This window comes from Mobula hypostoma, chromosome 2, assembly GCF_963921235.1.
Source record: "Mobula hypostoma chromosome 2, sMobHyp1.1, whole genome shotgun sequence".
Classification (NCBI taxonomy): Eukaryota; Metazoa; Chordata; class Chondrichthyes; order Myliobatiformes; family Myliobatidae; genus Mobula; species Mobula hypostoma.
In genome coordinates this window covers 177,564,053-177,591,315 of record NC_086098.1, presented here as the reverse complement: position 1 = coordinate 177,591,315, position 27,263 = coordinate 177,564,053, and the positions used below count along the sequence as shown (strand labels likewise).

The window sequence follows — 27,263 nt, the reverse complement described above, 5'->3', positions numbered from 1 at the left end:
TTGCCTTGGCATAAAGTTGATGGATTGTATGAATCAGCTGCTGCCCCATGTTGAATTTCTTCATGATGGCCTGTAAGGCATCATGCCAGACTCTGTCAAACGCCTTCTTGAAGTCTGTGAAGACGTGGTAGAACTCTCTCTGGTGCTGAAGGTGTTTCTCACAGAGGGTGTGGAGGTTAAAAATTTGCTCAGTGGTGCTTCTGCCCTTATGGAAGCCTGCTTGTTCCTTGGCAATGATGTCTTCTGCCTGAGGTCTCAGTCTGTTCAAGATGATTCTGAGCATTACCATGATTATATGGCTGATCAAACTGATGGTACGGTAACTCCGGCAAAGTTGGAGATTGCCTTTCTTGGGAAGCACAATGACCACCAACTGAGTCCAAGGTGTTGGCCATTCACCTGTCTGCCAGATCTTATTGCAGATGGTGGTAAGCATGTCTATCGTGGCCTCTCCTCCATGCTTCAGCAGTTCAGCAGGGATGTTGTCAACTCCTGCTGACTTCCCACACTTCAGTGATCATATTGCAGCTTCAACTTCTTCACACATGATTGGATAGACTTCCTCATTGGAAGATTCCTGCACATTCAGCACACTTGGATGCTCAGGTGAAAAACACGACACCTTGCCCGGACTCCCCTGACATAGAAGCAAACACTCCTGATGTGACCACATCAGCCTCATCTACAGATAAGCCTGTCATCAGTGCTGATGACCCACCTGATGTACCTGTCGAGATTCATTCCCCAAAGCAAACATTTCAGGACAGACATTACCCGGAGAGGCAGAGGAGACCACCCCCCCCCCCGAGACTTGAGTTATAATTTGATATTATTAAGTTTGTTATAATTTGTAAACAAATAGTAGGCATTTGTATGTTAAGGGTAAACATATTTGTTTAGCATCGTGCCCCAGTAAAAAAAAGTTGATACTTTTAAAATAAAAGGGGAGGAGTGTACCGTATAGCCTACATTATAATAAGGGACTACTTTGTGTTGTAGTAACACATCGTTGCATGTGCTATTAGGTGCGTATGGATCTGTATGTGTGTGAGTAAAAGTTCTGACTCTACCAGTAAAGATCCATGAAACTTAGCTCCCGTCTCCCGCGTTCTTATTAATAACAGTTATGTAAACAGGCCACATACACAATAGAATTGTTCATTCTTTTCCAATCTCTACCTGACTTTCTCTCTACCTTGCCACCTCCACCTGCCATACAACTCTGAGAAACTAACATTTACTCCAATTCTGACCCCTTAGCATGTTTCACTTGTGTATCGGTGCTGTTCTTCATTGCTCAGGGTTTACATTCTGGGAACAAATTCATTCCTTGTTCTCATTGCTACCAACAGGAAGGAACATTCAGGAAGCCTTTAGACACACACTCAGTGATTCAGGAGTAGCTTCTTTCTCTCTGCCATCCGAATTCTGAATGGACATTGACTACCTCACTACTTTTTTATTTTTATTTTTGAACTACTTATCTACTTATTATAGTTAAATCAAATATATAAATATAATACACACAGTTATTCATTTTTTTCTATATTATGTATTGCATTAGATTGCTGCCACAAAGACATCAAACTTCACGACATACGCCGTGATATTAATTCTGATTCTGACCTCACTATGTGTTTTGTTTCCTTTAGGATGTTCTAGAAAAACAAAGCTTGGGATCAGCTGTCAGGATATCTCATAATGTCCCTAGGTGTAGTAACTCCCTTGTGGCTGACTTTGGAATGTACATTTTAACTGATAGAGAAATGCAGACGGTCATTAGAGTCACAGAATCATTCAGAAAGGAAGCGGGCCCTTCAGCCCAACTTCATGCTGACCAAGATGTTTATCTGGTCTGGTCCTGTCTGCCTGCGGCTGGCCCATCTCTCTCCAGAATCTGTTTATCACTGTATCTGTCCAAACAACTTTTAACGGTTACAATTGCATCTGCTTCTTCGACTTCCTCTGGCAGCCCATTCCTTATACCAACCCAGAGCGTATCAAAGGGACCAAACCCAATGTTTGGACAACTATTTAAGTGCCGGGCCTGATTGAAAAGGTCAGGGTGTTGGGGCCTGAGGTGAGGGATGAGCTGGTTCAGCTGACTGCTTCACCCTGCGCTGAACTAAGGGTCTGTTGATGGACTCTCTTTGTGGACTTCAGTTCAGAACGCTATTTGATTGCGTTTATTGTTTGCGTGATTTGTTATTTCTCTGTCTCTGCACATTGGCTGTTTCACGGTTCTCTTTTTTAAATGGGTTCTTTTGTGTTTCTTTGCTTTGTGGTTGCCTGTTAGGAGATGAATCTCAAGGTTGTATAATGTATACATACTTTGATAATAAATGTATTTTGAATTTTGAACTTTTGAACTTTGGAGAAAGTTGCCCCTGAGGTTCCTTTAAAATCTTTCTCCACTCACCTTAAATTAAGGCCTTTAATGTACAATCCTGATTTTGCTCTACTGAAATGTGTTACAGCATTAAAGGTATTGGGTAAATGCAAGTTACCCTTAAAACATTTAATCTGATTTTATGATGATTAAACACTGACATCAGCAGAAACCACTATGACATAATTTTATTTAGTGGGTTTTGCTGCTAGATAAGCTGTATCTCAAAAGGAGGAAGGGGGTCATATTTGTGTGTTTGTGTGTGTGTATATATATATATATATTATATTAGCGGTAGCTTGGAAAATTGGGCTTTAATTCTGCTTGGGATCATTTATTTTCAAACCACTGTCAGTTTATTTCTGGGCATGGAGTTTGATGGCGCAAAAAGGTGTTGACGAGCTTCGGGGGGAGGGCAAAGGAAGTGCCTGTGCATTTCTGGGGAAGTGGCGCCTTGAATTGCGAGAACCAGATTGACAGATCAATCGCCCGAAAGCGAAACTTTGTCTCTCTGCACCCGGTGCATGCGCAGTGCGCAGAAACAGGGACTTAGTCTCTGCGCGGCTTTAGACTGCGCGGCGAGCAACCCCCTCAATCACCCCCGTACATGCGCAGTGCGCCGAAACCGGGACTTAGTCTCCGCGCGGTGAGCTGGACCAGTTCAATTTGAGGCAGCTCCTTGGTGCGAGTACAACTCAAATTATAAAACTCTGAAAGGCGAAGTGCGCAGTGGGAAACACCTATAATCGAATATCCGTAAAAAAATGAGCTTTGATCATCTCTCCCAGGTAGGTGGATTGGTTATTTAACCCGCTTTAGAAACTTGTGTTTTTTTTCTTCTTTTTTGATGCTGGTACCTCCAAAAAAAAGTTTTAATCTGCTTTTTTTTTGGTTTATGTTGTAGGTCAACGCAGATTGTCGGCTGAACGGTGAGTGTTTGAGCCCGAGAGGGGTGAGGGTGGTGTTTAATTCTGCTTTTTAATGTGGAGAACAAGAGGATCAGACATGGCGTCCAGAGACTAAGTCCCGTCGACGTGCCCGCAAGCCCTATTGTTCAAATCGGCCCCCAAAATAACCACCTTGCAGCCCCCTCTTGGTCCCCAAAACACCGTCAGCCCCTTCTACAGGAGCCAGAGTCCGGGATCCGGGGCTCAGATGGTCTCTAGCAACCGTGGCCGGCCCGCGATGGCGAGGCAAAAGCCGGCTTTTCGGCCGTTAGGACTTAGTCTCTGCGCCATTTTCTTTTGCCCTTCTCTCTGGGCTCCTTCGTGCATGTTGCAAGAGCGAGGCTCCTACATTGGAGCCGCAAAACGTTGCAGGGCATTTAAACAAGCCCTGGCACAGCGAGAGTAGCCTTTTTCTATCAAAATGCAGCAAGGGCAACACCTTGGTGTTTTTAATTTGCAGGAAAAATGCACTTTAGTTGGTTGCATTTCGGTTATTTTTTTGCTGGGGAGAGAGGAAGCTGAAAATTCCAACACTTGGCGATTTGCATTAATAATTTGTGAAAGTGTTTTTTTAAAATAAAAATAAACTATTTCCTATGATCATTTTCCTCCACCGCCCCCCCCCCCCATGAAAGGTTTTGAGAGTCAACCTTCTGTACGAATAAAAGCCGGGTGTTTGAATTTCCCGGGGTTATATTGTATCAAAAACAATTGGATTATATTATATCAAAAATAATTGCTGCTGTAGTGAGATGTAGATACTTCTAGAAGTTCCCTCAGAGTTTATTGTTTATATGTTTTATTTTAATTTTTAAAGATAGATCTTAAATTGGGATGGTGATTACCACATCTTAATCGGTTTGAAGTGCAAACTTTGCAATAATGACCAGAGCAGCTGTTCGACATTTTTTAAAGTTTTTTTTGTTTGGTTTGCAAGGACAAAATATGTCCTAACCTTCCCAAAGTCGCGGATGAAGCTGCTAAAACTCCAGCAAAGGCGATAAGCCAGCTTTTAGGAATATGTCTCTGATCTGTATTTTTAACACGTTCCTGCCTTCACACCAAATAGGATCACACTGTATATTCTTATTAACTATACGAGCATTGTATTCCTGGGTGGTAATGATAGTCTGTTATCTTCCAGGAATCCACTAGTACTAATTTGATTACAAGCTTTTCTTATGAAAAGACTAAATTATAATTCAAATATAATTAAAAGATCTTATATGATAAATCTGCGTTGACAGAAAAAAAAACTTCCACTATGTGTCTGAAAATACATCTCAGATGAATTGGGCAGAGGAGCTTACATCCCAATGTATTTATATACATTTCTGAAGTATTCGTATAAGATTATGATAAATTGATTGTAATTTTAACAGACAAGTCCCTTTGGTGTGAAAGGATCTACTTCCTTTACTAAGTTTGTGTTAAGTATAAAAGGTTCTTATTTGAATAGTTTTGAACTACCCAATTGGGTTTTGAGTTCACTTTATGAACGCCATCCTGGCACCAGGTTTCATGATGTTTATAGAAGTATTTCAAGGAGGAAGTTGAAAGGAGAGGTCAATTTGATTCTCTTTGTCAGAATTGCTACTTATCCATTTTACTGTTGGGGCGCACAAAATATTAGTTTTTTTCCTTGGAGAAAGTGGAGAGTAATGTGGTTGAAGAATATTCAAAATAAAATATTTATTATGAAATTATCTTGCCTCATTGCTGATCAGTAAACTGTTGTGCATTGAATTTGACTTTTCAGTAAGCTTGGGTTATCAATTTGAAAATCAGTAATTTATTGGTCATGGAGTGGGATGTGGTTTCTCGGCAGTTCACAATTATTTTGATAAAGGGAACAGGAAAGAAATTAATTGCTGTTTTCTAATCCTAAGCTTATGCAGTTATCAGCTGCTGGCTCTCCTCGACAAAGTATTCAGATGTATTGAAGTTAATGGAACTGAATCTTTTACAGCCAGCATCAATCCTTCTCTCTTCCCCCCCCCCCCCATACATCTACATACATCAACAGCTGTTCCACGCACAAGCATTTGGCACCAGAGACCAAAGATTTCTCTCTCACCTCTAGTGATTCATTGTGTGCTTTCATTTCTGTGTTGGTCTTTTTGTACATATGTGACCATCTTTCAGTTGTGGCTGAGTTTGTAGTAAAGTTAAACTGTGGCATTCAGTCCTGTTCTTTTGAATTTGCACACTTCAGCAGATGTCAGTGGAAAGAGTTCCTGCTTTTCATCCCCATCAAAGTCTCTTTCCTAACAGATCAGCTATTTCTGCGCAAGTTGTGCACTGGATCTGGGAGAAGTTTGGTGCATTCAGAGGCAGGAACCGGGTTTATCAAAGCCTATGGGGCAGGCGGAATTTGACTTTTAAGCTTGCATTCTTTAAAGTATTGCTGTGCAGAATAGACTTTATGAATGTAATAAATGATAAACTAATAGCAGGCGTGTGAAGCCTTTCAGGTAGAACTATACACGTGATTGCATTCCTGGAAAGAACCAACTGCAATTAATCTGCACAACAGATAGGAAACACATGAGATCTTGAGATTATGATAGCTGACTAATTGAGGTATCGTGATTTCAACGCCATTGGTTTCCTCCTCCCAGCCACTCTCGCTGGGTTTAAATTTGCGGGTGTGCTAATGAGAATTAAGTGTCCACTGTTCCTGAAGATTTCTTGATTTAACAAGTTGGTCTCCTCGACATGGTTAGGTCAAGGAGTGGAGAGCCAAGATTTAATTGGGCCATATAGGCATGGTTTTCCAGTGGTTGTTAATTGAGTTGAGGAATATGTTTACTCACTCAGCCCAAGGGAACAAAGGGCCACCTTTATTATTCACAGCCATTCTTGTTATGTTGATTGAACATCAAATATCAAGCCCTAGTAGGGTCTCGGCCTGAAACATCGACTGTTCGTTCATTATCATAGGTGCTACCTGACCTGCTGAGTTCCTCCAGCATGTGTGCTGTTCTGTTAACTTACCAACTGTGTTATTGAGGGGATTCATCTAGTAAAGGCAATTATTTATATTTTTTAATTAGTGAATTAAGGTAGCTTTCTAACAGGCCTGTCAGGTTTAATATCAAAGGTGTATGTCATGAAACTTGTTGTTATGCAGTACAGTGCAGTACGTAAGTGAAGGAAACGTGAATTGCTGTGTGTGTATAAAATATAAAAATAAAAAAAGTAGTGAACTAGTGTTCATGGTTTCAGTGTCCATTCAGATACTGGATGGCAGAGAGGAAGAAGCTGGTTCTGAATCATTGAGTGTGCCTTCCGGTTCCTGTACCTCTTTCCTGACAGTAGTAATGAGAAGAGGGCATGTCCTGGGTGATGGTCCTTAATGATGGAAGGTAGTGCCCATGATGGAGCTGACTGAGTTTCCAACCCTCTGCAGCTTATTATCTAGCTGTTACATCTGGGATATTGCAACAGCATACATTCTCCAAGATATGGAACATTTCTGCTTTATTGAGATCAGGCTGGGACTGAAATCAAGAATCTGAACTAAACTAGAGGAACCTTTAGATAGTTTGATGTACTATCAATTTGCCTGGTATATTTTTTCGGAAAGGAAAGGAAATGAAATGTAAAGGAATTCTGTTTGTACTGGCAATAAGATCATTTGCCCAGTAATGTTTTGACAGCCATTGTTGTATCAGCTCTGTCACTGGGCTAAGACCCCATTCTGAGATTTTTCTTAAGTTTGTGGTTATCATGGAGTCTCATCTATGCCCTGAGTTGTTTCTCCTAACAAATCCTTGTTAAGTCTGAGGGGTAGTTAACCAGAATAACTGTCAGGTATGTGAAAGAAGACTGCAGTGGATGTCATCTTGGTATTTGGAGGTCAGATGTACGGCCTGATCACCAGCAGTACAGTGGGAGAGCCATTTTGCTTCCATTGAGTGCTTGCTTTCATTTAGTTGTATTTTTTTTAAATCTCAACTTCTCTTCCACTGTATATCATTTTAGATATTCGGTAAGTTCGCCAGACCCTACTTTCTTGTGCGTCTCACTTAAAGCCAAATTACTTTCTATTTGGATCTTGGTATTGGATAAGCCTCGGCCAACAGTTTTTGGGAATTGTCCTATTTGAACTTGAACAGGTTGATAGTTTTGAAGGCAAATAAAGATCCGCTATTTCCCATTAATGTCATAATTCTGGATCAATACTGCACAACTAGTTATGGTGATAACACCTGCTGTGTGGGTGTTAATGTTCCACCTTATAGGCTGGGTGTAGCACTGCACTGAAACCAATATAATCCATTCAAATAGCTTTGTAAATCCTGGCCTCATTTCAATTTCTTTTTGCATGTGTGCTGACATGAAAACTCCTGAAACTGTTTCTCACATGACCCGGTTATTTTTCCTGGTGGTGATGTGGGAAGTAGCTGAAGAGAAAAAAGACTTTAGATTTGAAGGTGGAGATTTAAATTGTTGGAACAGATGGGTGGCATAGGGAAGAGTGAAAAATTAGATTTTTTTCACTTAAGGCTAACTGCTGGACCTTGTGTAGGCAGCACAGTTTCAAGACGTACGATAAAGGGTGAGCAAGTTTTATAATCGACTGCTGTACAAGTGAGGAAGAAATCTTGGGTATTGAAAGGGAGCCTGTAGAACATTGTCGCATAACTTTCTTTTGGAAAGACCACAAGACGTTGGAGTATAATTAGGCCATTTGACCCATCAAGTCTGCTCTGCCATTCAATCATGGCTGATTCATTATCGCTCTTGACCCCATTCTTCTGCCTTCTCCCTGTAACCTTGGATACCCATTAGATCAAAAACCTATTAACCATGCTTTAAATATACCCAGTTTTTGACTTCCATAGTCACCTGTGGTATTGGACTACACAGATTCACTGGCCTCCAGCTATAGAAATTCTTCCTCATGACTGTTATGGACATTCTCTCACGTCCATTCTATCTAGGCCTTTCTATATTCAAGAGGTTTCATTGAGATTCCCCTCATGTAAGCAGGTTAAGGGTAAAATGTGAGAAGTTTAAGGGGAACATTTGGGTTGTGAGAGTGAAATGATCTGCCAGCGCGTGTAGTGCATGTGAGCTTGATTTCATCATTTGAGAGAAGTTTGGATATGTACATGGATAGCAGGTCAATATGAGTAGGCAGTTTAAAAGGTTCTTGCATGGACTAGATGGGCCAAATGGCCTGTTTATGTTGTACTTCTCTGTGACTCTAAACTCCAGCGGGTGCTGGCAGGGTGCTATCAAATGCTGCTCATACATTAGCCCTTTCATTCTCTTGAACTTCTGGATCTTCTGCCATGCCATCATATATATGGAGGCCCACAACTGCTCATAAATACCCCAAATAAGGTCTGACCCAATACCTAATAAAACCTCATTGTATTCACCTTCTTTACTATTAACTCAGTCTGCAAGGTAACTTTACACAGTCCCTTCACACCTCTAATTTCTGAATTTGCTCTCTGTTCAGGAAATTGTCTAAGCCTTTATTCCTTTTACCAAAGTGCATGGCCATACATTTCCCTCCACTATATTTCACCTGCCTTTTCCTGCTCATTTTCCTCGTTTGTCCAAGTCCTTCTGCTGGCTCGCTGCTTCCCTACCTGCTGCTCCACCTATCATTGTATCACCAATAAATGTGGCCACAAAGCCATCCATTCCGTTATCTAGATCATCAGCATATAATGTGAAATGTACTGCACTCAGTAACAACCCTTGTGAAACAACACTAATCTCTGGCAGCCAACCACTTTTAGTCATCTGCCAGTTGGCCAATCTTCTATCCATGCCTGTAATACCATGGGCTCTTTAGCAGCTTCATGTCTGGCACCTTGTCAAGGCCTTTTGAAAATCTAAGTAAACTCTCTTCTATCCCGTGTGTTATTTCAAAGTACATGCATGTCACCATGTACTACCCTGGCATTCATTTTCTTATGGGCATCTGCAGTAAATGCAGAGAAACACAATAAAATCAATGAAAAAACTGCATGCAAAAAGTTTTTTTCACCTCAAAGAATTCCAACAGGTTTGTTGTACAATCTTTCCCCAAAAGCAAACCATGCTGACTTGGCTATTTTGAGACTCTTAAGTACCCCAAAACTGCATCCTTAACAGCTCCAACATCTTGCCAACCATGAAATCAGGCTAACTGGTCTATAATTTCCTGTCTTTTATCTTCCTCCGATTTTAAAGAGTGGAGTGACATTTGTGATTTTTCAGTCCTCTGGAATCATTACGGAATCTAGTGATTCTTTAAAGATCATTATTAATGCTTCCGTAGTCTCTTCAGCTACCTCCCTCAGAGCCCTGAGCTATAGTCTAACTGGTCCAGGTGACTTAACTACCTTCAGATATTTCAGCTTCCCAAGTACTTTTCCCTTAGTAATAGTGACTGCAATCGAATCTGTTCCCTGACACTCAGATTTCTGGTGTGTTGCTGGTGTCATCATGACACAAAATACTTATTCAGAAATCAAGAAAGAAAAAATTCATAGATAAACTAAATGTTGAGAAAACAAAATAGAGAGAAAGATTACTGAGGTATTGTAATAATATCAGTGTTAACTTTGTGCAAAATTTCTTATTTCTAGTTTTCCCCATGCTATTGAGTGTGTAACAATTTTAGATATTTTATCTCCATTCAAAATGCAATTTATTTGAATCTGATAAAATCCATGGCATGATGTCAATGATAATATTCAAACTCTTATCTTTGATGCTTGAGTAAGTGGGATTTGGAAGATGCGTGGTAATAATTAATGGTTCATTGTGAGCTTCATGAGGAAATTGGGGTGATACCAAATAATGTAGAACTTGTTTTTTCTTTAACTACTTCTGTGAGTACTAATAAATTACTGCCTTTAAATTTGAAAAAACAGCCATGTTTGTTTTCTTTGACAGATGTTTAATGTAACTGTGTAAAGTGTTTGCTGTGGTTTGATGGCCAGATATCTCATTTTTGACTAAATATTTGGATCTCTTTTGAATAGACTTAGCTGTTGCAAGGTGGGGACAGGTTTATATGTCCCCCTTCGCCCACACCTCAGCGAGTTCCGTGTTCGCCACGATGCGGAACTTTTCTTCCGCCGTCTCCGTCTCCGAGCCTACTTCTTCGGCAAGGACTCTTCCACCCCCACCGATGACCCCTTCTCCCGTCTTCAACCCTCCTCTTCTTCATGGACACCCCGCTCTGGTCTTCTGCCTGCTCTGGATCTCTTTATTGCCAACTGCCGACGGGACATCAACCGTCTCGACTTCACCGCACCTTGTCCCCATTCCAACCTCACTCCTTCGGAACGCTCTGCTCTCCACTCCCTCCGCACTAATCCTAACCTTATTATTAAACCCGCTGATAGAGGGGGTGCTGTTGTAGTCTGGCGTACTGACCTCTACCTTGCCGAGGCACAGCGACAACTCGCGGATACCTCCTCTTATTTACCCCTCGATCGTGACCCCACTAAGGAGCACCAGGCCATTGTCTCCCACACTGTCAACGACTTTATCCGCTCAGGGGATCTCCCATCCACTGCTACCAACCTTATAGTTCCCACACCCCGCACTTCCCGTTTCTACCTCCTACCCAAGATCCACAAACCTGCCTGTCCTGGCCGACCTATTGTCTCAGCTTGCTCCTGCCCCACCGAACTCATTTCTGCATACCTCGACACTGTTTTATCACCCCTTGTTCAATCCCTTCCGACCTATGTTCGTGACACTTCTCACGCTCTTAAACTTTTCGATGATTTTAAGTTCCCTGGCCCCCACCGCTTTATTTTCACCATGGATGTCCAGTCCTTATATACTTCCATCCCCCATCAGGAAGGTCTCAAAGCTCTACGCTTCTTTTTGGATTCCAGACCTAATCAGTTCCCCTCTACCACCACTCTGCTCCGTCTAGCAGAATTAGTCCTTACTCTTAATAATTTCTCCTTTTGCTCCTCCCATTTCCTCCAAACTAAAGGTGTAGCTATGGGCACCCGTATGGGTCCTAGCTATGCCTGCCTTTTTGTTGGGTTTGTGGAACAATCTATGTTCCGTGCCTATTCTGGTATCTGTCCCCCACTTTTCCTTCGCTACATTGATGACTGCATTGGCGCTGCTTCCTGCATGCATGCAGAACTCGTTAACTTTATTAACTTTGCCTCCAACTTTCACCCTGCCCTCAAGTTTACCTGGTCCATTTCTGACACCTCCCTCCCCTTTCTAGATCTTTCTGTCTCTGTCTCTGGAGACAGCTTATCCACTGATGTCTACTATAAGCCTACTGACTCTCACAGCTATCTGGACTATTCCTCTTCTCACCCTGTCTCTTGCAAAAACGCCATCCCCTTCTCGCAATTCCTCCGTCTCCGCCGCATCTGCTCTCAGGATGAGGCTTTTCATTCTAGGACGAGGGAGATGTCTTCATTTTTTAAAGAAAGGGGCTTCCCTTCCTCCACTATCAACTCTGCTCTTAAATGCATCTCCCCCATTTCACGTACATCTGCTCTCACTCCATCCTCCCACCACCCCACTAGGAATAGGGTTCCCCTGGTCCTCACCTACCACCCCACCAGCCTCCAACATATTATTCTCCGTAACTTCCGCCACCTCCAACGGGATCCCACCACTAAGCACATCTTTCCCTCCCCCCCTCTCTCTGCATTCCGCAGGGATCGCTCCCTACACAACTCCCTTGTCCATTCGTCCCCCCCCATCCCTCCCCACTGATCTCCCTCCTGGCACTTATCCGTGTAAGCAGAACAAGTGCTACACATGCCCTTACACTTCCTCCCTTACCACCATTCAGGGCCCCAAACAGTCCTTCCAGGTGAGGCATCACTTCACCTGTGAGTCGACTGGGGTGATATACTGCGTCCGGTGCTCCCGATGTGGCCTTTTATATATTGGTGAGACCCGACGCAGACTGGGAGACCGCTTTGCTGAACATCTACGCTCTGTCCGCCAGAGAAAGCAGGATCTCCCAGTGGCCACACATTTTAATTCCACATCCCATTCCCATTCTGACATGTCTATCCACGGCCTCCTCTACTGTAAAGATGAAGCCACACTCAGGTTGGAGGAACAACACCTTATATTCCGTCTGGGTAGCCTCCAACCTGATGGCATGAACATTGACTTCTCTAACTTCCGCTAGGCCCCACCTCCCCCTCGTACCCCATCTGTTACTCATTTTTATGCACACATTCTTTCTCTCACTCTCCTTTTTCTCCCTCTGTCCCTCTGAGTATACCTCTTGCCCATCCTCTGGGTCACCCCCCCCCCACCCCCGTCTTTCTTCCCGGACCTCCTGTCCCATGATCCTCTCGTATCCCCTTTTGCCTATCACCTGTCCAGCTCTCGGCTCTATCCCTCCCCTTCCTGTCTTCTCCTATCATTTTGCATCTCCCCCTCCCCCTCCAGCTTTCAAATCCCTTACTCACTCTTCCTTCAGTTAGTCCTGACGAAGGGTCTCGGCCTGAAACGTCGACTGCGCCTCTTCCTATAGATGCTGCTTGGCCTGCTGCGTTCACCAGCAACTTTGAAGTGTGTTGCTTGAATTTCCAGCATCTGCAGAATTCCTGTTGTTTGTTGTACAGGTTTATATTTAGTGACATGATTGTATTGACTAGTTACTGCTCTTAGTTGATCTTTACAATTTCATCTAAGATCAGGGGTCTGTAACCTGAGTCCATGGCATTTAAAAAAAGGTTTGGAACCCTGATCCAGGTGAAGTTTCTCTACTTGAACTCTGATCCCTTCTTTCTCCACCTCTCTGCTCCTGACTACAGATCACTTACTTTTCCTGCATCTTCCCCATGGGGTTAGAACAGAGGTGAGGAGAAATTTCTTTAGCCAGAGGATGGTGAATCTATGGAATTCAATGCCAGAGATGGTTGTGCATGCCAAGTCACTGGGTATATTTAAAGTGGAGATTGATAGGTTTTTGATTAATAAGAGCGTCAAAGATTATGGGGAGAAGGCAGGAGAATGGGGTAGAGTGGAAAAATAAATCAGCCGTGATGGAATAGCAGCGCAAACTTTGAGCCGAATGGCCAAATTCTGCTCCTGTGTCTTATGATCTTGTAACCCATTTTTCTTTTGCCTGTCAAATAACAAGGTCCATTTACCTAAATGCCAAACAAGACCTTGCAATGAGATTACTTAAGAATGTAGATGCAACATTGATGCTGTCCCTAGCCGGCAGAGACTGACGAATTCACTTGGACTCAAATGCAACAGTTTAACGTCTCTTTGAATTGGTAGCTTTGGTGGTCGGCTATTCTGATGTTGACAATGAATAGGTCACATTAGTACATGTCGTGGGGGATGGGTAGTGAATTAATTCTGTAGACGGAGGTCAAGCCGTGCTCTCTGGACAATGGTGATTTGTGCTGTCCTTATATTTTTGTATTAGTAGTGCTTTGTTGGATTCTGAATGGATGATTCTGCATGTTTGGTGACCGTCTTGGTTGAGTTGAACTGATCAGTTGCATGTAATTTCCAAATACTTTCCCCCTCCACTGTCTCCTCTTCTTAAGATACACTAGTGAAATTTAAGAGACTACTGGACAGGTTTATGGAGGAATTTAAGGTGGAGATTATATGGGAGGCAGGGCTTAAGGGTTGGCACAACATTGTAGGCTGAAGGGCCTGTACTGTGCTGTACTGTTCTATGTTCTGAAGATAAAAGATGCTTTGGTTATGATTCTACTTTGGTATCTTTGCCAGGTGGATAACTTGCAGCAATGAAACTGAGCCAGTTAATTAATAGATAGTTAAAGTGTAATCCTGTCAAAGCAGAAAGTGACTGGACGTGAGAAGCCTGATGCTTTGCACGAGGTACCGTTAACTAAGAAAGTTCATCCACTGTCGCCTTTTCATTTGAAATCCATCGAATATTGAAAGGCTTAGATAGAGTGCACATAGCGAGGATATTTCCAGTAGTGCGATAGTTTAGAACCAGAGGGCACGTCCTCAACATAGGACCTCCCTTTAGAACAGAGATTAGGAAGAATTTCTTTCACTAGAGTAATAAATCTGGAATTCGTGACATCAGGCGGCTGTGGAGGGCAAGTCATTCGTGTATTTAAAACGGAAATTGGTGGGTTCTTGATAGGTAAGGGCATCAAAAGTTATGAGGAGAAAGCAAGAGAATAGTTGAGAGCGATGTTAAATCAGCCATGATGAAATGGCAGAGCAGACTTAATGGGCTGAATGGCCTGGTTTTGTTCCTATGTCTTACGATCTTGTAGGTTGGACATTTTTTTGCTCTCATCTGCTTCACTAAGAAAACATCTCCAATTTAATTAATCTTTTTCACCAAGTCTGTGGATGCTGCCAATTTGTTGACAAGAGACTGCCCTGACTTTCCCCAGATAGCCATTCTTCACATTTGATTTATAATCTGCAGGTATGTTTCATATTGGTCAGTTCTGATTTTTGACTTTGCTTCCTTTCCACGTGGTTCTGTTTCCTACGGACTGAAATAGCATGATTGTGTCTTCACCAGAGAGATAGTGTATCAAGTCAAGTCGCTTTTATTGTCATTTCAACCATAAACTGCTGGTATAGTACACAGTAAAAACGAAACAACGTTCCTCCAGGACCATGGTGCTACATGAAACAGCACAAAATTACTTTAGACTTCAGACCTACACAGGACTACATAAAGTGCTCAAAACAGTGCAAGACAGTACAATAATTAATAAACAAGACAATAGGCACAGTAAAGGACAAATTACAATATAATAAATGATGTAAATGTAAACAATGTTTTAGCAGGAATTGAGAAAGAAATAAGCAAAAATTGCAAAGGGAGTGGAGTGGTGTTCAGTTGTGTGTGTGTGTGTGTGGGCAGGGGGGGGGGTGGTTGGTTGGTGTCAGACTAGCCTCTGGGAATTGAGGAGTCTGATGGCTTGGGGGAAGAAACTGTTACACAGTCTGGTCATGAGAGCTTGAATGCTTCGGTACCTTTTGCCAGATGGCAGGAGGAAGAAGAGTTTGTATGAGGGGTGCTTGGGGTCCTTCACAATGCTGTTAGCTTTGTGGATGGAGCGTGTGGACAGAGCACACAGCCCTGGGGGGGCCCCGTGCTCAGTGTGGTGGTGTTAGAGCTGCTGCTGCCGATCCGGACTGACTGACAGGTCTCCCTGTCAGGAAGTCTAGAATCCAGTTGCAGAGGGAGGTGTTCAGGCTCAGCTTTCTAATCAGGTGCTGAGAAGTGATTGTGTTGAATGCTGAACTAAAATCTGTGAACAGCATTAGAAGGTACGTGTCTTTTTTGTCCAAGTGGGTGGGGCCAGATGGAGGGTGGTGGCAATGGTATCATCTGTTGAGTGGTTGGGACGATACATGGTTGTATTTAACTGTGAAGAGTTCAATTGGGATATACAAAAGGATGATTTTAAAATCATTCTGGATTTACATTTGTAGGGTAAGCTGAGCAGTTTGTCCTTGCATTAGAACAGGAATTAACTTGGACTTCGTGTCTGTTTGGTCTTCCCATCATTGATGAAGTTGTTTATTTTTTGGTGTTTTATTTTTTAATGGAGTAAGAACTTGTGCTGCTATTCTAAGTCATGCCCAAGAGTTGAGTTACTGGAGACTGTCCTTGGTGTTACTTTAGTCCTACTTTCCCCTATGAAGAAATGCAAATAGTTAAGCACCCACATCTTTTTCATAGAATGTGCTGAGACTGCATTTAAAGACCTTGACCTTCAGACAATGCATGGAAATTGTACAAGGCAAAACCAAAGTGCACTTTATACTTGATTATTGGATCCACTTTTGTTTGCTAATTCAAGGTATTTGTAGTGTTTGCTTCTCACATGGTGTCAAAATGATTTGTTTTCTTTCTTCCTCTCCCTGCACTTTCCTTCTATATTCTGTAACCATGGTTTCTCAGTGGTGACTGAGCTTAACTGTGTCCTGGCGATAGCTTCATTCCAATGCTATACAGTACTCCATTAAATATAGAACAGTTGACAGCCTAAAATTTGCAGCACTGGGTTTTCATTCTGGTTATTGTTTAGTCTGTTCTGATCTGCTTGGGTTTGATTTTCCTTGTGACTTCAAATTTGCCATGATTAAAGACATTTTGTTGAGATCCCATAAAGTCAGTTGTCAGAAGTCATTCTTATTAAATCATTTGTTTTATTTGATTTTTGTTGGTAACTTGGAACCTTCGCAACATCAGCCCCTACCCCCCTTTTGTAAGGTTGGCATTATGGTGATGACTTTAACTTCCTTTGGATGTTTAGGATATCAGTCTACAATGATTTTTAAATTGGCTTTTCACATCTATGAATTTCTTTGATTCAAAGTTCAAAGTAAATTCATTGTCATATATGTCAGCATATATAACCCTGAGATCCATTTTCTTGTGGGCATTCACAGTACAAGAAACATAATAGGATAAATGAAAGCATAGACAACAACCAAACTGCAAAAAAAAAGCTACGCAAGTGCAAGATAAAGAGAAGGAAAAAGATAATAATCATAAGCAATAAATGTAAAGAAAATGAGAATTTATCCCTTTTTTTATATTTTATTTTATTGAGATACTGTGCAGAACAGGCCCCTCTGGCCCTTTGAGCCATGCTGCATGGTAACCCCCTAATTTAACCCTAGCCTAACCATGGAACAATTTACAATGACCAGTGAACCTACAAACTGGTACGTCTTTGGACTGTGAGAAAACTGGAGCATCGGAGAAAACCCACGCAGTCATGGGGAGGACGTACAAACTCCTTTAAGACAGCAGCAGGAATGATTCAAGAGCCTGGTGGTTGAAGGGTCTGTTCCTAAACCTGGTGGTGTGGGTCTTGAGGCTCCTATACCACCTTCCTGATGGCAGCAGCAAGAAGAGAGCATGGCCTGGATGTTCTTGATGACAGATGCTGCTTTTTTGTGACAGCGCTCCGTGTAGGTGTGCTCAGAGGGCTGTATACACTACATGTTGTAGGCTTTTTTATTCAAGGGCATGATGCAACTAATCAATAATCTTTGCAAACTTTGAAGAAAGTAGGGGTGCTACCATGCTTTCTTTTTAATGACACTCACTTACTGAATTTGGGACAGGCCCTCTGAAATGATAACACTGAGATTTAAATGATTAAATTAAATAATAATTGTTAGATTTGTGCCTTCAAAGTCTTGCCCCAATGAATTCAAGCAGCTCTCAATATTTTACAAACAGCTTCTTCCCCTCCACCATCATCTCTATGTCAATGAATCCATGAACACTGCCTCATTTTGCTTTCTTTTTGCACTACTTATTTAATATAGGTAATATTATAATGTAGAGTGAGACTTTATGCATTGCACTGTATTGCTGCCGGAAAACAGCAACTTTCACGATATTCATCAGTGATAATGAACCTGATTCTGATTTAAGGTGAACCAATTTCTTTTTGCCTCCTCTTCGACAGTGTTGAATTACTACTGTTTAATGAGGTCAGATTGTGCTTGGACTTCGTATCAGTACTAAAATGCAATTTTATTTTGTAAACAATTTTACAGTGCACAAAAGGAACACTAACTTCAAAAATAGTTTTGTCCTTTGTTTGAATGGGACAGTGTAACAAAATGCTGCTGACCTTGGTATTACCTGCTATTACTTGCTATTACTGTTGTAGTGCTAGGATCCATTTGGTTGTGTGCAGCTGTGGTCTCTGATTTCAGGATAAGATGTAGCTCGGACCTTCTGGGTGTAAAGTATTTATCTTTCTATCTTTTTTAATGCTTCCTTTTTAATTTTCTTAGCTTTTTATCCACAGTGCAAAACTTGATAACTTTTCAGAACTCTGTTAATTCTGGCATTTTTTCATTCTCAGCACTCTGGGTCTCATAGATAACCTAAGGGAGGGTAATTATTAATTACTTTGTGCAATGATGACTATCTCAGAAAAACTACAGGTGAGTTAGACCATCAGCGACCCCATTTCAAAAACTCCCTCCAGCTCTCCCTTTCACAATATATATCAGATTAAGTTCCTCCCAAACACCCAATCCATGTGATAATCATTTTAAGATCTTGCAGGTGTTGATCATAATTCTGCTTTGAACCTGTCCCTGTAGCCATGTTCTGGATCTCTCCCCCCCCCCCCCCCCCCCGTTTTGCATTATATTAATTTTCAGGCATCATTCTTAAAGTTTTTTCACTCTGGGGCAGATTTTAATTTTCTGAACTGCCCTCAGGACATTAATGTCATCCTGTGTGTATCCAGAACTTGACATAGAACTCAAGGCAGTAGACCGAAGAGTTTATCATTCAAAAATCGTTTTGCTTATCAACCTTGATTAAGTCACATTTTCTGTTTTTTTTTCATTTTTGTAAATGCATGCTTGTGAATCTAAATTTTCTTCCAAGTATGTATAATCTTTCAATCATCTACAGATGTCCAAATATAGCAACAGGCCTTTTGGCTCAATAAGTCCATGCTGATCATCAATTTCCCATTTGTTATATATTTTCTCTCCTTATTCCCATCAATTCCCCCAGACAGCCATTTGCCAAAATTAGGATTGAATCCAGAGTTATACTAGATGCAGCACTCTGCTATTGGGCAGATTTTACTGTTTTGGTTAAGTGAGTATAACAGAAAGTTCAAAGTAAATGTTATTATCAAAGTACGTATATGTCACCTTTGTTATTTATTTATATTTGCATTTGCACAGTTTGTTGTCTACTGTACTGCACTTGATCCTGTTATAGTTACTATTCTATAGATTGGTTGAGAATGCTCACAGGATAAAAATCTTAAGATAGTATGTGATGACATTCATGTATTCTGATAAAATTTCTTCTAGTAACTATAACAGGATTAATGAAAGACCAACAGGTTGAGTATAATAGGAAGTCTACAGGGTTCTTGTCATTGGCAGGGGCCTAATAGCTCCTTGATTTTAAATGGAGGACTGATGGTTTGTTCCAGCAAGAAAAAGGTGAAAAACGTGAGGAAGGGTAAATGGATCCTTGTGATAGACAAGAATTAAGCCCATCAGAATAGGAAGTATATTTGTATCACTATAAAAATAACTGTTTGATAGAAATAATATACAACGTACAATTTAATGTCCTAGAGTGGAATTGTGCAAGTCCTGGTGAGTTTTTTAACTTACATAGAATTTGGAGATAGCTTAAATCATTGAGCAAGAAGATGAGGAAAGCATAACAATGACAATTTTTTTTGTATTTTATGTTATAGATTCTCATAAGTCCAGTAAAAGTGAAGAAAAACACAAACATAAAGAACACAAGCACAAGTCAAAGGATCGAGATAAGGATCGTGAGAAACCGAAGCACAGCTCCTCCAGTTCCAAGAATCATAGCAACAGGTAGCTTTGATCACTTGTGCTGCATTTTCCATTGTTGTAGATGGTTACTATATTCAAGTGTGGTCAGGAATTGAAACATGACAATGCGCTGTATTTGAACTAGTTTTGCATTGTATTATTCTAAAATGACTAATAATCAGCATATTCACAGTTGCTCTTGGGGCTAATGTGGCTGAGTCCCGGGTTACCAGTGCTATTCCGGTATGTATTAAATGATAGCTGCTTACATCATCTATGTCATGTCATTAACAAGTAGTATTTATATTAACAACATATTAGCTTTTAAGATACCTCTGGTCATTGACCAGTAGGAAAATTTTAATCTTGCATGGGGTCTTGGGTTTTGGCCCAAAATGGTGACATCTACTCATTTCCATAGATGCTGCCTGATCACCTGAGATTTTCCAGCATTTAGTGTGTTTTGTTTTGATAATCAGTATCTCAGATGCCAGCTCTGTAGGGCAACATAGGGGAATCTGACTGATGATTTGTGGTAGAGCTGAAACTGTTTTATTCTTGATATATCATCCATCATTTTCCCTTTGGAGTGAGGGATGACGAGAGGTCACTTGATTGAGCGGTACGAGATGATAAGAGGCATAGATTGGGTAGACAGCCTGAAACTTTTTCTCCAGGGCAAAAATGGTTAATGGAAGGGGGCTAATTTGAAGGTAACTGATGGAAAGTATGGGGGGTGGGTACAGAGAGTTCTTTAACATGGAGAGTAGAAGGTATGTGGAATGTGCTGCTAGGGGTGGTGGTAGAGGCCGATACAATTCGGGTCATTTAAGAGGCTCTTGGGCACATGGGTGAAAGGAAAAAGGAGGCCAATATGAAAGGGAAGTACTGTATTAGATCTTGGAGTAGGTTAAAAGATCGGCGCAAAATTGTAGCCCAAAGGACCTTTACTGTCCGTCTTATGTCTCCCCTTCCATTCTGACCAAGATTACATATTGTGGTTTAGAACTGGGTAGCTCAGAGTCAATTGAAGGATTCAGCTAGGGTCACCCCCTGCAACAACTCAGGCTCAGTACATTTAGCTTCCTTGCTGAAGACTGATTAACCATGTTCTCAGGCAGAGTTCTGTGTGCTTCCTGTGAAGTGGGGAAAACAACTTGCTCAATCATAAAATACCTCAGTAGTGCCACGCTTAACCTTTTATGTGGAGTGCAACTTCGGATTATTCATAGGCAAAATCCCCCCCCCCCCCCCCCCGCCGGCTCCCCAAAACCTTGTAGTTCCCCTCTAACTGGAACAGCCCTACGAGTGGCTGAAAATTGACAGATCATGTCACTGCTGATCGAGATGGCTCCTCTAACATAAGTTTGCAAATTTGGCATATCCCATACTATGTTGAAAATTTGGTCAGATCTGTGATCTTTTCTATAATATCTGCATCAAAGGTTCTGTAAACACTAATTTCTGAATTTGCAGCTTGCACTTTAGCTGCTTGTGCAGTGTAATTGGTGGATTTAAGTCTTACCAAAAGCTGAGCTTTGCACAAGTGGGGTGAGGTGGCACAGGAGCATAGCAGTTAGCGAGATGCTATTACGGAGCGGGGCATCGGACTTCACAATTCAATTTCAGTGCTGCCTATATGAAGTTTGCATGTCCTTCCTGTGAGCATGTAGGTTTCCACCGGGTCCTTCGTTTCCTCCCACATTCCAAAGACGTACTGGTTGATAGGTTAATTGGTCATTGTGGATTGTCCTGTAATTAGGCTAGTGTTAAATAGGTGGGTTGCTGGCAGTTGCAGCTCTTTGGGCCGGAAACCGGTTCTGTATCTCTAAATAAATACCTTTTTTGTTAATTTCTGTCTGTCTTTTCCAATGCTAAAAGTCAAGCGCTAGGTTTGCAGGAATTTTTTGCCAATTAATAGTAATAAATTAAAAAGGGGTCCCAGATGTGGGTATAACAATACATGTTATACTTGTGGCCTGTAAGTTAAGTATATTTTCTGATGGTGTCCTGTAGTTATTTTGAACCAGACAAAAAGGAGCTCGAATTAATATTTTTCATTTGCATCCTAACAAAGCTTGTAACTCGATTTTCCTGTCTTCTCTCTTGTCCATCTACCATTTCTGGCAGCGCTTATTTATTGGCCAACTGTGAAGTAGAAAGCCTCTGGCAATCTTGGCTGTTATGTGCTGTGAGCTAATAGCTCTGTTATTAACCGCTATCCTTTGTTCTATAAGTTCCAGCTTTTGACAGAGTACATTCTGCAAGTATGACAGCAGTTCCTGGTGCTTGGCTGAAACAGTAGACCTGCCTTTTTTCATTAGAAATGTGAATATCCACACAAGTGAACAATTTTGTGAACAGTAAACGCAGGTCTAATCTGTTTAATAAAGGGGTATCATTTGGGGAACGTGTCCCACTCCTATCATTAGATAATGAGATCCAAGCAACACACACAAAATGCTGGTGGAACGCAGCAGGCCAGGCAGCATCTATAGGAAGAAGTACAGTTGACGTTTCTGGCCGAGACCCTTCGTCAGGACAGGATGAAGTCTTCTTGTAGATGCTGCCTGGCCTGCTGCGTTCCACCAGCATTTTGTGTGTATTGCTTGAACTTCCAGCATCTGCAGGTTTTCTCGTGTTTGTGTTTTTAGATAATGAGATCAGTTGTTTCTTGTCTGATTCCACCAGAACATGAGTTTCTGTCCATGTCCTTCATTCATTTTGTACCTTACTGTGTTTAACAATTTTTTAAAGAAGTCTGGATTTCCTTTTCATGTACTTCTGGGGCAGCAATTTCTGAGTGTAAAATTGGCTCTCATCCATTATTTTTGTGTGGTGGATAGTCCCAAATACTCATTACTTGAGAGGGCACCACCAGTTACCATCTTCCCAATATCACTGAAGTGCTCTTGAACTTCAAATAACTTATGACCCTTTCACCTCTACTTGCTAATTTGAGAATGTAGGAAGCACACATCCCTGTTACAGTGAATTAGCTTAACCATGATGACTGTTAATGCATCTCTTATTTCGTAGCTGGCATCTTTCACTTGTTTCCACAGACTGGCACAGAAGGTTGTGAACTAAGATGATTCATGAATTCTATCGGGAGATTAAAAGTGTAGGCACAAAACATGGGAGCTGAGAATAAACTTTCTGATATCTTTGCAGTGCTTGAATTCAGTTGTGTGGGAATCATTATTTACATGGCTGATGTTGAATGTTTCTGATTCTGTTTGGGAAGAACTTGCAAGAGAATTGTATGCATTCATGTGTAGGTGTAGTAAGCCACTGTATACAAATTTCTCTGCTGAGAGTGCCCAGACAAAGGAGATCTAATATCTTAGAGCAAAGGAATTTAGATGCAATGTTTCTGTGTAATTTTGTCACAAGGTAGTGGAAATCTTTGAGAGGGGAAAATAAAACAGCCATGATTAAATGGCAGGGTAGACACTATATGGGCCTAAATGGTCTAATTCTGCTCCCATGTCTTACGATTTTTGTTTTCACTCTAAGGAATGCAGAAGCTGTGTTAACAAGCCTAAGAGGTTTAAAAACCTAACTATTTTCTTTGAAATGCTAACTGATGTTACCTTGTGAAAGAGGTGTCTGAGTAAGGACTCATTTATTGAGATATAGTGTGGAATAGGCCCTTCAAACCTAGCCTAATCAGGAGATTAATCTGGGTAGCCTCCAACCTGATGGCATGAACATCGACTTCTCTAACTTCCGCTAAGGCCCCACCTCCCCCTCGTACCCCATCTGTTACTTATTTTTATGCACACATTCTTTCTCTCACTCTCCTTTTTCTCCCTCTGTCCCTCTGAATATACCTCTTGCCCATCCTCTGGGTCCCTCTCCCCCCTTGTCTTTCTTCCCGGACCTCCTGTCCCATGATCCTCTCGTATCCCCTTTTGCCTATCACCTGTCCAGCTCTTGGCTCCATCCCTCCCCCTCCTGTCTTCTCCTATCATTTTGGATCTCCCCCTCCCCCTCCAACTTTCAAATCCCTTACTCACTCTTCCTTCAGTTAGTCCTGACGAAGGGTCTCGGCCTGAAACGTCGACTGCACCTCTTCCTACAGATGCTGCCTGGCCTGCTGCGTTCACCAGCAACTTTGATGTGTGTTGCTTGAATTTCCAGCATCTGCAGAATTCCTGTTGTTTGCGTTTAAATTCACTACTGCGAAGCCTCTTCCGGTGATGCCTGCACTGAAGAAGTTTAGATCCTCTCTTCGACGGGAGTTCAGTGAAAGCATCTCTCACTGCTCCCCATCTGCAATTTCTTCGGCTCTTCAACTTTTCGACCACACTTTGACTCAGACTCGCTATCACAGCCATACATCCTTTCTTGGAACATACCTCCGTCGCCAACTTACTCCAGTTGGCTTTAGGATTCGTTTCCAAGCCTCTCAATTTGGACCTTCTGAGGATCCCAGGTACTCACATTTTATTGACTCTGCCTCTCGCCGCTTCTCCCGTCAAGCTCTGAAGGCGACTCTCTCCGCCATGAGGAGGTACTTGGTGTCCCTATCCCAGACCCTTCCACACCTTCCGGACACTTTCTTCGCCGTCTGTAATGGTCCTACCCATTATTTCATCCTCCGTCGGATTCACGCCTGCAATCGCCGGTTTTTTGACTTTGTCATGTTAGGCAAAGATCGCAAGATCCTACATCTATGGACTCCAGAGCCTGCTGGCCATGAAACTAGCAGGCATGAACTTCAGATTGTGGCCTCTGCCATTGATCTCGCCGGCTCCCACACCTCAGGGCATATTCAAAACCCGGACTCCAGCAATGACCATGGAGACATTCAAAGTGATTGTGCAACCACCAACTGCGACTCCAGCCTTGAACTCCAGGCCGGGTCTTTATGTACTGCTATTGTGACTCCCGTCTCCCCTTCCCCCACCACCACTCCGCAGCCCCGTCTTCCTCAGGTCCCACCGTCAGCTCCTGGGCCCTCAGAGGCTCCATCTTCCTCTCACCCCAACCCTCCCCTCTCCACTGACACCCCCAGCCTCCCCCCTCCCCCCTCTGATCCCAGCTCTCATCCGTGCCGGGTCTTTACCATCCCCTCCGACCTTAAACTGTCGGAGGCAGAACGCTCTGTTCTCAGTAAGGGCCTCACGTTTGTCCCCCTTCGCCCACACCTCAGCAAGTTCTGTGTTCACCATGATGCGGAACTTTTCTTCCGCCGTCTCCGTCTCCGAGCCTACTTCTTTGGCAAGGACTCTTCCACCCCCACCGATGACCCCTTCTCCCATCTTCAACCCTCCTCTTCTTCATGGACACCCCGCTCTGGTCTTCTGCCTGCTCTGGATCTCTTTATCACTAATTGCCGACGGGACATCAACCGTCTCAACTTCACCGCACCTTGTCCCCATTCCAACCTCACTCCTTCGGAACGCTCTGCTCTCCACTCCCTCGGCACTAATCTTAACATTATTAAACCCGCCGATAAGGGGGCTGTTGTTGTAGTCTGGCGTACTGACATCTACCTTGCCGAGGCACAGCGACAACTCGCGGATACCTCCTCTTATTTACCCCTCGATCGTGACCCCACTAAGGAGCACCAGGCCATTGTCTCCCACACCATCACCGACTTTATCCGCTCAGGGGATCTCCCATCCACTGCTACCAACCTTATAGTTCCCACACCCCGCACTTCCCGTTTCTACCTCCTACCCAAGATCCACAACCCTGCCCGTCCTGGCCGACCTATTGTCTCAGCTTGCTCCTGTCCCACCGAACTCGTTTCTGCATACCTCGACACGGTTTTATCACCTCTTGTTCAATCCCTTCCGACCTATGTTCGTGACACTTCTCACGCTCTTAAACTTTTCGATGATTTTAAGTTCCCTGGCCCCCACCGCTTTATTTTCACCATGGATGTCCAGTCCTTATATACTTCCATCCCCCATCAGGAAGGTCTCAAAGCTCCACGCTTCTTTCTGGATTCCAGACCTAATCAGTTCTCCTCTACCACCACTCTGCTTTGTCTAGCGGAATTAGTCCTTACTCTTAATAATTTCTCCTTTGGCTCCTCCCACTTCCTCCAAACTAAAGGTGTAGCTATGGGCACCCGTATGGGTCCTAGCTATGCCTGCCTTTTTGTTGGGTTTGTGGAACAATCTATGTTCCGTGCCTATTCTGGTATCTGTCCCCCACTTTTCCTTCGCTACATCGACGACTGCATTGGCGCTGCTTCCTGCATGCATGCAGAACTCGTTGACTTTATTAACTTTGCCTCCAACTTTCACCCTGCCCTCAAGTTTACCTGGTCCATTTCTGACAGGGCCCTCCCCTTTCTAGATCTTTCTGTCTCTGTCTCTGGAGACAGCTTATCCACTGATGTCTACTATAAGCCTACTGACTCTCACAGCTATCTGGACTATTCCTCTTCTCACCCTGTCTCTTGCAAAAACGCCATCCCCTTCTCGCAATTCCTCCGTCTCCGCCGCATCTGCTCTCAGGATGAGGCTTTTCATTCTAGGACGAGGGAGATGTCTTCCTTTTTTAAAGAAAGGGGCTTCCCTTCCTCCACTATCAACTCTGCTCTTAAACACATCTCCCCCATTTCACGTACATCTGCTCTCACTCCATCCTCCCACCACCCCACTAGGAATAGGGTTCCCCTGGTCCTCACCTACCACCCCACCAGCCTCCAGGTCCAACATATTATTCTCCGTAACTCCCGCCACCTCCAACGGGATCCCACCACTAAGCACATCTTTCCCTCCCCCCCCCCCCCGCATTCCGCAGGGATCGCTCCCACGCAACTCCCTTGTCCATTGGTCCCCCCCATCCCTCCCCACTGATCTCCCTCCTGGCACTTATCCGTGTAAGCGGAACAAGTGCTACACATGCCCTTACACTTCCTCCCTTACCACCATTCAGGGCCCCAAACAGTCCTTCCAGGTGAGGCAACACTTCACCTGTGAGTCGACTGGGGTGATATACTGCGTCCGGTGCTCCCGATGTGGCCTTTTATATATTGGCGAGACCCGACGCAGAGTGGGAGACCGCTTTGCTGAACATCTACGCTCTGTCTGCCAGAGAAAGCAGGATCTCCCAGTGGCCACATTCCTTCTGGGTAGCCTCCAACCTGATGGCATGAACATCGACTTCTTTAACTTCCGCTAAGGCCCCACCTCCCCCTCGTACCCCATCTGTTACTTATTTTTATGCACACATTCTTTCTCTCACTCTCCTTTTTCTCCCTCTGTCCTTCTGAATATACCTCTTGCCCATCCTCTGGGTCCGCCCCCCCCCGTCTTTCTTCCCTGACCTCCTGTCCCATGATCCTCTCGTATCCCCTTTTGCCTATCACCTGTCCAGCTCTTGGCTCTATCCCTCCCCCTCCTGTCTTCTCCTATCATTTTGGATCTCCCCCTCTCCCTCCAACTTTCAAATCCCTTACTCACTCTTCCTTCAGTTAGTCCTGACGAAGGGTCTTGTCCTGAAACGTCGACTGCACCTCTTCCTACACATGCTGCCTGGCCTGCTGCGTTCACCAGCAACTTTGATGTGTGTTGCTAATCAGGAGATGATTGGCAACGACCAATTAACCTACCAACCGGTACATCTTTGAACTGTGGGGTGAAACTAGAGGAAACCCACATGTTCATGGGGAAAAC

General features: G+C 43.0%; 1 protein-coding gene across 2 annotated transcripts in view; it reads left to right on the top strand.

Moving 5' to 3' along the window:
• The first annotated feature begins 3,013 nt into the window (after positions 1-3,013).
• The window catches only part of top1a (DNA topoisomerase Ia), a 90,254-nt gene continuing 66,004 nt past the window's right edge, over positions 3,014-27,263 (top strand). For both annotated transcript variants that reach the window (XM_063041161.1, XM_063041160.1), the window contains exons 1-3: positions 3,014-3,177; positions 3,294-3,318; positions 19,533-19,662. In XM_063041161.1, the coding sequence (XP_062897231.1) occupies positions 3,154-3,177; positions 3,294-3,318; positions 19,533-19,662 (179 nt within the window). In that variant the 5' untranslated portion in view covers positions 3,014-3,153. The remainder of the gene's footprint in view (positions 3,178-3,293; positions 3,319-19,532; positions 19,663-27,263) is intronic.